The sequence below is a fragment of the Caloenas nicobarica genome, chromosome 1 (assembly GCF_036013445.1).
Source record: "Caloenas nicobarica isolate bCalNic1 chromosome 1, bCalNic1.hap1, whole genome shotgun sequence".
NCBI lineage: Eukaryota > Metazoa > Chordata > Aves > Columbiformes > Columbidae > Caloenas > Caloenas nicobarica.
The window spans coordinates 145,714,789-145,727,142 of NC_088245.1; the positions used below are offsets into that span (position 1 = coordinate 145,714,789).

The 12,354-nt window shown below is 36.9% G+C and overlaps 1 protein-coding gene across 3 annotated transcripts in view; it reads right to left on the minus strand.

The window, feature by feature from the left end:
- CBLB (Cbl proto-oncogene B) overlaps positions 1 to 12,354 on the minus strand; it is a 138,840-nt gene that overhangs the window by 10,963 nt on the left and 115,523 nt on the right. For 2 of the 3 annotated variants that reach the window (XM_065646408.1, XM_065646425.1), the window contains 4 exons: positions 7,084 to 7,227; positions 2,484 to 2,572; positions 2,253 to 2,384; positions 806 to 943 (listed from right to left, as the gene is read on the minus strand). In XM_065646408.1, coding sequence (XP_065502480.1) covers positions 806 to 943; positions 2,253 to 2,384; positions 2,484 to 2,572; positions 7,084 to 7,227 — 503 coding nt within the window. The remainder of the gene's footprint in view (positions 1 to 805; positions 944 to 2,252; positions 2,385 to 2,483; positions 2,573 to 7,083; positions 7,228 to 12,354) is intronic. The other variant, XM_065646415.1, reaches the window with a different exon arrangement.

A 12,354-nucleotide genomic window follows, 5' to 3' on the forward strand; every position in this document is an offset into this window, starting at 1 on the left:
GATAAATCACTGAAAATATTCATAGGACAGGTAAACTTCTAACACCAACATCCTTTAGAAGCTTCGACGGAAGAAAAACAAGTCACTTCACAGGTATGCACTATAATGAACAAAAATCTGTTGTAATCTGTATCATCATCGGTAAATGTATTCAAATTAATTTACCTGACAATCAAACACTTTTCAGCTCAAGGACAAAATTTGCAAGTTGTGAACACAGTTTTTACACTTTTACAAGTAAAATCCCGGACTGCAAGAGTGTCACAGTGATTCACAGGGAGAGATCAAAACTGTTATGAACCACAGGCATCTGCAACTGTGTTCACAGTAGAGTTTTGCAACAAAATTTTACAACAGTTCTAACAAAGCAGGATGTTCTTTTTGCTTATTTTCTAGATTCTTCCCCAAGTTTCAACTTGAAAATAAACCCCATGAATTATGTTTTACTACAGAAAACAACGGAGTTGACAAAAGGATACAGACTAGTACCACAGATTACAACAGAAAACTTGACACTTCACAATTAAGAACTCCTACCAGAAAAGTACAATTTTCCAAAATATCTAGCCTGGTGTAGAAATATTGACCTTATTTCATTACTTTATGATAATGAAAAGTTAAGTCTTTTAATAGGCCGAGTTGTTCCATTTTCGCCATTAAAAAAGCCCTATTTTTTAATAGTTTGTATAATGAAGTATAAACAAAAGAGACTTCTGAAGCTTGGTGACAAATTTACCACAGAGCCAAAAAGCTTCTGAAGTAAAGGAAAATTAAATAAAATACATTCTTTCCTTCGTACTCTTACCAGAATGAAGGAACATTTCATGTCCTGAGGAAGGTCGGCTTCCTGAGCCAGCAGGTTTTGTGTGCTCGATCATGCTGTGCCGAGCAGGTGGCGGTGGTGGTGGCAGTGAAGGGGGTGAGCTATCAAACGCATCTTCACCTGCATTTTAGAAAATAATTATTAGATGAGCAAAAATTCATTAAGAACTGTAAAATGAAGAGCAAAGCTTAAAATTTATTCTTCTGTGGTGCTGAGGCTTGTACTCCTAGGGTTCATCTAGCGGTTCAGTGACTCCAGTAACAAAATTGTAAACCTGACTTTTACTACGCACAGTCCTCTTCTAAAACATGCTCTGAATGACCTTTCGCAGTGCTCAGTTTCTTTTCTGGGATGGGGGAGAGATTTCTTTTAGTGGCTCAAATGCAAAGAGTATCATAATGAAAGCTTCACTGAATATAATTGTACAACTACAGCTAAGTTTCAGTGGCTAAGCACATGTATTTATATTCAAACACCAGTGCTGACTACACTGAATCTGCTACGTTTATAGTGAGTATTATCTTTACCTACTGTTCTAAAGCTCTGATCCCAGATATAAGCTGAATTTTCTATGGCTTGGTGAAAGAATGTAGTCCTTACACAAAGGTGGTGCAGACAGAACTAGGGTTACCAAGCAGTGTGATTTTTACTGTGTTGTTCTGCCTTCAATTCTGTGCACTCAGGAACACTTCGGGGACCAGAGAGAGTATAGTGCAGGAACATGGCAAATGTTCAGAAGGTTTTACAGAACCAGAAAATAGGATGATGACACATACACTACAGTCTAACAATCATGCAGCTGAGTTTGTCAATGAAGGTGTGGGTGGTGGCCAAGCACAACAATATGTGCAGAGCTCACTGACTTTTGTGTAAGAGAACAGAAATCAGGGTTGGGAAAGATAGCTTTTGGTGATTGTAGGCAGCCCTTGATAGTGGGGGGAAAACAAACAAGCAAAACCCAACAAAAAACCTCCACCACAAACAACAAACACTAAACCAAACCAGAACTAAACTTATTACTATAGTTTTCTTTGACTTAAATACCACCTCTTTGGCATTCTTCTTTGCATTTAATAAAAGAAATGCAGGTATTTAAGCTACAATAGGAAAAACCCTCCGCTATTGCATTACATTGCAATGATCGAGCTTCAGATTAAGGGGCAAAAAACGATAATTTATTTTAGGTTAAATGGTTTTGCTTTTTTTTATAGCTCAAAGACAAATTTAGTGTTCCTTTTGTCTGTCTTGCATAAGGGCTTACAGATACCAAGTACAGATAATTTACAAAATATTGACTTAGAGCTGTAATATTTAGCCCATAGCTTGTTTGGTACTCTTCACATAACATTTGTTGGTTTTCAACAAACATGGCATCTGGTTTATCTAGGCAACGTTAATCATTAAATATAATCAGCAAAAAGTCTGCAACCTAAAGGGGGCACCAGAAGATCATAATCGGAGGGTGTCCTGTTGAGCAAAGAGCTGTGTTTTGGGTTGTCTCTGGTAGGAGGTCGTGCAGGTGGCAAAGGTACCGGAGCAGTAGGTGCATCATAGACATCTCCTGAATGACACAACCACAAGAAGTGAATGTTTTCTTGCTGTACCCCTAGAACAACACAGAATAAATTTTCTTGCTAAATACTGAAAAATAAAAACATACCTAACTCTGGATGTTTTGATTTCTTCATCTCAGAAGTAGCACTGTGTGTTCCATTCATGACTCCAGCACATTGACCGTTCTCACACACCCTGAAGACAGACATGAAACAGGAATCAATCAACCAGTTATCCAAGTATTAATTTCCAGTATGACCAAGTACCTGAGCTGGCAGTCCATTATATGGAAACGAATGAAAGACGATAAGCTGCACCAATTTTAAACTTTACAGGTTTTTTATATTGAGAGCAGATATTGGTTAAGAGTCAATAAAATTCCTTTGAAGGATTATACTGCTTTCTTGGTGGGATACTGACATGGCCTAAGTAACTTACTCAAGGTGGAAATATAAGATAGAGGAAGAAATAGCATTAAACATAGTTCTCACTTCAGAGCTCAAGTCATTAGTTTATTCACACAGCTAAGTCACAGACTCAATCCTGTTTGGCATTCCCAGTTGTTGAATTTTCCCTAGTAGAAACGAGGTAAAGGGAAATGGAGATTTTGATAATTATCCACACTGAAGTACACAGAAAAGTCATTAAAGAAAAACAAACAACAAGAAAAACCCCAAACAGAACACCACAACACAGCACTAACAGTAACAAATTTTCATTAAACTCTTAGCCAAACATCAAAAAACCCCAACAAAAACACAAACCAAAACACAACCAAAAAACATAACCAAAAAAACTCAGCAAAACAAAACACCCAAAACAAAACAAAAAACACCAAACGACACTGAAACAGCTGATGCAGTTTTACAGGAATTTATTCATTTCTGTATTGATAAACTGTGTCTCATTGATACTTCTACCACAGTTTACTCATTTTTAAAATGGAGCTATATTACACCCTCAAAATTAAACAACAGTATCAAATTAAATGTGAAAATAATCTAAACCAAAGAGTACAATGTTGCCTATAATCTTGTCAGAAAAATATCAGAGAACATTTTGTAAAATGACTCTGTTCAAATACTGCAGGGAAAAACAGAGAACAAAAGCCTTTTCATAATATTAAATATTTTTTAAATAAACGTGAAAGAGCTGGGAAATTACTCCCATCGTTGGAACTGTGGACTCTGCAAATTCACAAAGAACCAGAGAGTTTCTTTGGAAAAAGGCCACCATGCTAAACAATTCCAGCTTAAAAAAGAAAAATCCCAATCCACGATGCACCATTATTACTAAATACTGGCAAATCTGCTAGAGCTATATACAGCTTAAGTTTCAGATCTTGGGTTTTTACCAATAGTACAAACATTAATACAGCTATCAGGTTTGGCCATATGGAAAAAAGGGATGAATAAAGGTCTGGAATAATTTAAAATATATAAACAGGAAAGAGGAAGTAAAATTGTGTCTGTGGTCCCAAGAGTTATAACTAGGAGTAATGAAATCAATGCAAGGATAATTACAAGAGTTAAAACTGAAACAAAACCAAAAAACTAACAGGAAGAGCTATTTTGTTCTGATTTGATTTCCCCAGAGAAGTGGCAGAGGAAGTGTTGCTTCTGTCTTTGAAATTAGATTGGTTCCATCTCCCAATGCAACACTTCCTTTGACTCCTCATCATATACACTAAATGAATAAGAATACTTTCTACTTAACATGGCACCGCTTCAGAAATCTTCAGGTCATAATGAGCCCAGTTAAGTGATCAGTTTACAAATCATGCTGAAATACCTGTTTACGCCAACAGTAAACACCAGAAAAAATGGCAGCAAATGAGTACTAACAAGGAAGCCTCCGTTTCCTTTTGGAAAAAGCTTTATTAGGAAAAGATAGTGAATGTAATAATGCATCCTTCTTCTAATAATAGCCTAATTAGTAATGCTGAAATTTTTTAATCCACTTCTTATTGCTGAAGTTGCCCCATACCAGGGAAGAGATGATCAGCTGTAGCAAACCAGACAATTAACTTATCTGCCAGAATATAAGACTATGAATCTTATTTGGTATTATTCTTGTAATATTTTTAACATTGCCATATCTACTGGTAAAAGAGCGAAAAGTCTTCGAGGCAACGCAAATTTGGGGGTAGAATGGAAGGATGACATAGTTCCTAAATTACAAAACATCCAGAAGAAATTTTGTAGGCTCTTTACTTTACAGAAAACTAAATAATATCCAAGAACTGAGGAAGCAACACTTAGGAAAGAGATACGAGAAGGTGACACTGGGGGACAAAGCTGAAAGGTGCTAAAAATTTATTACAAAAAAAAAGTTAACAGTTTTGCTAAACAATCCGGACAAGTTAAGCTATTATTGACACTCCTCTCCTCACGAGAGTAAAAGAACATTAATACTATATAGTATCAACCAGAATAATGATTCTTTTTGAAAGCTTTAGCTCAGCTTTCACATCTAAGCAGTGACATTAGCTAAAAGAAGACATTTTAAGTACATGGAACTTCATATATTTTCTGCACAATTTTTTTTTAAATGCTTAGGAGAAAGGTTTGTTTCAAGTTAAAATTCTTACTAGAATATATAATAACGGTCGGTGGTTGTGACCATAGAGCAACCTGAATGGCAAACTGAGGTATTTGTAGCAAGTCCTGGATTAATGCCAAAACCCCCACCACAAGTGCAAGACCAAGTACGCTAGCTAAAAAATAAATTAAAAACTAGAAAAAAAATGAAAAAACCTTTGAAATCAGCTTTCCATCTGCTGTCTATATTAATTATTTTAATGGCCTAGCAAAATGCTGTACCAGCCAACTGAAAGCACTCTTTTTTTCCCACAAAAGAAGGATACCAGACAATGAGAAGTTTCTAGTTTCCAGCTAGTTATTTTCTCAATAATCTTTCAGGGTGCATCTAGCTATTAGTGTTTTCGCTCAAGTCAGGAGGATGAATTGAAACAAATCTCCGCAAGTCAGCCCTACTCACAACACTTCAGTTTACATTGCAGAGAGGTCTCTGAGCATGCAGACTCAATTGCTTCTGGATGACATTAACTCAGAAGATGTCCCGCAGGAATGTGCTGCAATTTGCAAAGCATACTCCAGCCACAGGACCATGTTAGGACTAGTCTGGACCCAAAACTTCCCCAAAACCACACTGTGGATCTGGAGTCCTTGGAGTCAACTAGTCCCCTCAACAGACTCACTCCTGTTGCACCACACTGCTTGCTAACCTAGACAGATTTGCCAGTATTCAGTAGTAATGGTGCATCGTGGGTTGGGATTTTTATTTTTAAGCTACAATTGTTTAGCGTGGTGGCATCCTGTGCAACTCTGGTCATGCAAGCAACTCACTCTATCTGCATGGTACAGAAAAACATTCCCATGCAGAAGCACAACACACTCACGTAAAAAATGACATACGGAAAGAGGATTAGGACCTTAGAATTTTTTTTTATTCCCATTTTTTTTTCATTGGCCAACATTGAGTATTATTCACCACTGATTTTTTTTTTTTTTTTAAGTCTCATAGGGTAGATAGGAATTTAAGAGTTCAAGACAATAAAGCTCAGACAACTGTGTAATATTCACATCTATGCAGTGAAGGTTGGATCAGCACTGCTAACGAAGACAGAATTTTTAACCTGCATGCAAGAAGTGATCAGGCTATGACCTTTTTTCCACCTGTTATAAATGTCTGATTAAAGAAGTCTAAAAATTGTAATTGGCTAATTTTGGGATGAGAGACATGTCAGGCTTTATTGATGGTGGGTCCTTGACATCACATTCAGACAAAGAGAGAAAAAAATGGCAATGTCACTGCATTTTTTTAATAGCAGAAGAGCCAGAACTTTTTAGATCAATACTTGATTTTAATATCATACTTTTGACCTACAAGACCAGTAGAGAATTGGCCCTTATTTTTCCCAAGACTTATTCTCTTAATTCCAGACATTCAGATTTTTTTATGAGTCAAAGACCAAGAAGTTCACCGGGAATGACACAGCCTTCAGTCACCATGTCCCTTGGCTCCAAAATCTCCTTGCCATATTCCATTACTAATTCAGAACTGTGACGGTTTGAAGATATTATTTTAGAACACACTTAAAGAGATATATTTCCTCTAAATGTAAAAAAAGGTTCTCTTCCTGAGGAGCACAAGGAAAATATGCTGTGAAAGAGGCTCAGAAAGCCAAAAAGACATAGTACACAGGGGACAAAAAGAGAATAAATGTACATACAGCTGCCAAGTCACATATCTTTCAGTACTTCATTGCTTCTTAAAATTAATTATATAAATTGTGAACGTTTAAGATTTTCAAAGCTGACTTTGGGAATTTCAGTCACACAACTCTCCTAAAAATTAAATATGCAAGAGCTGTGAGGGCAAATCTAGTGGTCAGTTCTGAAAAGCTCAACCTAAGGGAAAAAACAATCGACTGCAAAAATGGTATTCAAAAGCAAAAAATACCCAGTTCTGACACAGAGATATAATATAGTGAACTTCACAGGTTTATGACTGTGGTGGTGGTCAAATGAAACAGAGGCATAAGTAATCCAAGCTTGAAAAGTTAAGACATTTTAGAAGGCCAGCAAGCTTAACCATCAGTATATACATTGAATCAAGTTAAATTTTGGAAAAAACAGATTTTTTGCAAATAAGTTGCTTTCAAGGCTGCTAAGTGACCTTACCGAGCAAGAGGTTTTATATTATGACCATGAGGTGTTTGTGAGCTCAGTATTACAGGATGTGAAGAAGGAACTTTGTAGTCATCATCGTTATCTGTATGATCCCTTGATTTATCAGACAAAGAATTTGCTGAAGGAACAGGGCATCTAAGGAGATGAGAAAAAGATCAGTTTTACTTTAACTGTTACATAATTCATCTTAGTACAACACAGAAAACACTCTTCTTTAAGCTAAACATCCTTATAGATGTCTGCTACACGTAAGGTAAAAAAATCCACCATGTCAAACTGAAACTTGTGAGGTTACTAGTGTTTCTTGTCACTGAGAATGCATACAGAAAAGCGCAGCTGACCTCCTAAGAGTTAAACAGCTACTTTAAGCAAGCACAACACAGCAGAGAATTGCAGAATTAGAGTACTCAATAGGCACTTATAAGGCTTAACCTGTTTGCACTTACCAAAAGAACTATACAGCAGTTAATTCAGGGCAAACAGTATTTAGCAGGGCTCGGTATGGTAGCGGACATTTGCCCTTTCAGTGAAGTCTTGTTCCAGCCATAACATTATCAAACCCCCAGAATTTGCCTGTATTTTACATTATTTTTACTCTAAACATTAATTATCCTTAATAGTTCTCCTAGACAGTGATCTTATCACTTCGTGAAAGCAGCTGAAGCCCTGGGAAGAGGCAAGACTTTACAATATCCATTTACAAGTAACAATTCCATCATGGAGAATAGTACGAGATATGAGATTTCTTTAAAAACAAAAAACTAAATCCTACTATCTGGTTGTCTGTTACATTAGTGTTATAAAATGATGGTCAAAAATTTCATTTTAGTGACCGGTCTGGGGAAAGTGATTTTGTTAGGTATTAACAAGCTCAAGATAACTTTTGGCCTTCATGAGACATAACTAGCTAGGTTACAGGTCTAATAAACAACATCATCTAGTCTCTTACACATAAAGCCCCTTTGTTTATAGCAATTACACCAATACATTAAAATAAGTAAGGAACTCACAAAACATCTGAAATACAAAAGCTTATAGCACCTTTATTCTTTGCCACAAAAAAAAGCCAACAGCTGGAGGACCTTGACTAAAGATGTGCAATGCATCCACAGCCATTTCGATTTGTGGCTTGAAAATCTGGCTAATAGCCTCTGAGCTGAACTGCATGCCACATTATAAGATACATCTGCTTTCATTTAGAGAAGTTCTTAAGGACTATAAGGAAATACAAGAAGGGAGTGGATGTAGTTTCTCTTTCTGTGGCCTAATTAGTATAACTTTGCCATAAGAGCAAGAGCTGAAATGACAGGCCGGGCCCATCGCCTCACTTTTTCAACACAAGCAGCACCTGACTCATACAGCATACTCCTTCAAAAGGAAAAATGTATTTCTTTCACTATTTACTGTAGATGATGCCACATGACTTCAGAACACCCAGGTACTCTGTGAACAAAAATGGATAACTAACTACCATGAGTACTAGCTTGTCACTAAATGTATAACTAATTAAATAAAGGGAGTCTAGCATTCCCTAGCTACATGTAACTTCTCACTCTTTCCTTCAATCAGTAATATGCTTCTAACTTCAAAAAGAAGTTCATGAAAGACAGAAATCCAACTTCTTTTGCTAAGACATACTAGCCAAAGATAGGTAGAAAGAAAATTTATGGCACTGAACTACAAACTCTATATTGCAGTTTTCAACCACTTTCTGTAGAGGGAGCAAAACTCTACACAGCAATGCAGTGTGAAATTCATGGACTAGTAGAACGGTTTGGTTTGGAAGGGACCTTAAAGATCTCTAGTTCCACCACGCCTGCCAGGGGCAGGGACACCTTCCACCAGACCAGGTTGCTCAAAGCCCCAACCAGCCTGGCCTTGAACGCTTCCAGGGATGGGGCATCCACAGCTTCTCAGGCAGCCTGTCCCAGTGCCTTACCACCCTCATGGTAAAGTATTTCTTCCTTCTATCTATTCTAAACCTACCCTCTTTCAGTTTAAAGCCATTACCCCTTGTCCCATCACTACATGCCATTAAATTGCTTATTCTAGTTTCAATTTCCTAGACCGACAAGAGGTTTGTGTCACTGCTGTACGGCCATTTAAAGAACAGAACATAAAAATGTACCAGCACAATGAGAACCCTGTAGCATTCCCAGGGAGACAGCTGAAAGGCCCACAGAGAATAAATTTTCTCATTTCTGTGGGCATGCAACCATTCTTACATGTCAATCCAGCATGTTCTGAAGATGTTATATGTATTATATATATGTATTTATATATTAGCCTGTGTTTTTGAAAATAATCACAAACTGAATTTCTGGTTTCTGCAGATAGCAATGTTTGAACTATTAATATCTAGACCAGAAATGTCCAATACTGACCAATACTGAATGTCCAATACCGACCACAACCATATCGGCAGTACTGCTTGAAGCCCTCTTCAAAAGCTATTGTCGGGGAAGAAAAAAAACCAAACAAACCAACCCAAACCCTTCTCTGAAGACCCTATCTGAAACTTGTTATAGAATAGGTTTTGATTCTTGGAACACTGTGAGTTAATTTTTTTAAGGAAATCTACAGAGTAAAACTGAGAGCCTGATCATCACCTGAACTAAGTACTATAATGGATAGTCTTATCAGCTTCCTAATAAAAACAGTTCTCAGACAGGAAAGCTGGAGGATTTATTTCCTGACAATTTTTAAATTAAATAAATTTAGAATACTCAAGGAAAACAAAAAAGTTTCCTCTCTTCAGCTAGTTCATGTCCCTGCTTTTTTTCTTACCTATTCAGTAGACACAAGAACCTAACTTCCATGATAACAAAGTTACACCTTTATTCACAGGACACCAGTGTGTATATATATGTCAAAATCAATTTCTCAACATTACTGCACTGCTGAGAAATTGTTTGTGGTTTGGAGCTATTATTAAAGACATACATTTCAAGTCTCCTGCTTCTGAATACTACGTAGTCTTAGACAGGTCCCTCACACTATTAAAGTCTCTCTTTTCCTGCCTTTAAAGTATGGAAAATATTTGCCAGGTTGTCTGTATTATGTGATTAATATGTCAAAGGTGTTTTCAATTTGTAAAGCAGTAGAAGAGTTAGAGTACAATCATATAGCTAATATACTCTCCATTAGGGTCCTAAAATGGTAATATACTTATGTTATAAATTCTATTCATATTTCAGAATTCGTATTTTTTAAAAAATCATATTGCTTTTCCAACTTACTCCAGCTGTAATGATATTTAACTCCAAACCTCTTTTGCATTATTCTGCTAGATGCCCATCCCATTTCCTCAAGATCAAACCGTTCTATTAAATCTCTATTATTCTAAGATTAACTATTGTTTCACACAAAACCACCCAAGATGATAAACAAATATTTTACAGTTTTTTGTAACTAAACAGATGAACGTTGCCATTATGACTGACGACATGAAACACTTAGGCATCTGTTTTATCAAGCTGGTGAAATTTTCTATAATTACACTTCAAAAAAACTTCATTACTCTTACATCTTTAGAAGATCTGTGTACAGAGGAACACAAAACGGACCTGTACACTGTGTTATATATTCTCTAGTTACCCTTCCTACTCATTAAGCAGAAATATTTTAAAATTGAAAGTCAGAAGTACATTCTGGTAAACAATATATTTTCTGGTTTGATGAACGGAAGGTTAGATGTCAAATCTTGCTCCAAGGGCAAAAGGCAAAACAGCAAAAGATGTGAGAATACATTTCTGTCGAGCCACTTAACGCCCAGCTTAGTTGTAAAATGAACTCCAGGGAAACCAACATTTCACACTTATTTAGAAGTATTCCAGGGAAAGGTCCTCCTTCCAGCATTTACTGGTAAACTGATTTACAGAACTTAGATACCATGAACTTGCAAGTCCAGGTATTTCAGTCTGGATCAGGACTGTGCTTGTGAAATTAATCCCTTTAATCTCCCCACTTATCATGCTTCGATTTGCACTGAGGAATGCACAACTTGAATACTTTTCAGATTAAATGAAAATACGTGATACACTCCAAGTGCTCCCTTATTGTGTTCTGATTGCTACAGACTGTTCAAATTCATGGGAGAAGACTACAGCAAGTTGAACTGCTGCCACACAACATGTACAGTATAGACATCAGGTCCTTACTATCGACTCTTCCGTCCTATGCAGAGTACTACTTGCTAGTGCAGACGAAAGCTTTGATCTTGTAAAGCCTCAAGCAAACTCTGTTTCACCAAAATAACTGCTAAGTTATATGGACCACATGATCAAGTCAACACATGTCAGCTGCTTGTGGCAACTGCCCTCAAGCGTGCTCTACCCTTATAATCAAAGTGCATATAACGCAGTTCACCATCATTCATGGAGGAGGACACAATTTTCTATTTGTCACAGGGTGAGCCTGCAATGCAATGAGAGTTACCACAGGACAGCTGATGCCTCCAATCTTGCCAGCCTTTCAAGCTATGAGCTGAGGACACCTTGTGTCCTCCAGAGCACCATCTCTCAGATGTCTGGAACCTGCACGTCAGCAGCACTCCTTCTGACGTTGCTGGAGAAGCACCACACCAAAGGCTGAGCTCAAGGGAGCCCGGATTTGCAAGCCACAGCTGCCTTTAACGGAACTATGATTTTCACCTTCTAAGTTTGTTAGCAAGACAGAAGGGACATCAAGAGGAGAAATACCTTTCATGCTACTTTTCCCTTAACTACCTCAAAGCAACTAGCTAGTCCTAATACGTTTATAAAATAAAGGTACTTGGAATTGGATGCCTCATTGCCTACTCAAAACTAGATGTTCTCTCACAGGAAATACCACTGTGGCATAACTTACTTTCAAGACAAAGAGGCTAATTTTCTATTGATGTAGCAAAATGGGACCTACTCACAGGAATAAAACGAATGCTATTTAACTTGAAAATGTCTAAGTTTTGGTGAAGAATGGTTCTGTATCTCTGACATAAAAGTTTTGTTTATTTTTTCAAGCATAAAATAGCAATTTGATCAAAACTGCTAAAAATTATCTGACGTAATTAGAGCAGCCCATAAAGAGAATAACTGTTCGCATGCAGGGTCAGCAACATAGTGGCTGAGTGGAAAATCAAAATCAGATGCTTGGTTATCAGGAGTCTAAAATTTCATTATTAAAGTACGGTTAATAATAACCAATTTAGTAAAATGAAAATAAATCAGCATGGTTTCCCAAAAAGAGATAATAGTGCTTCTCTATTAATGTAATTTAGTAAAG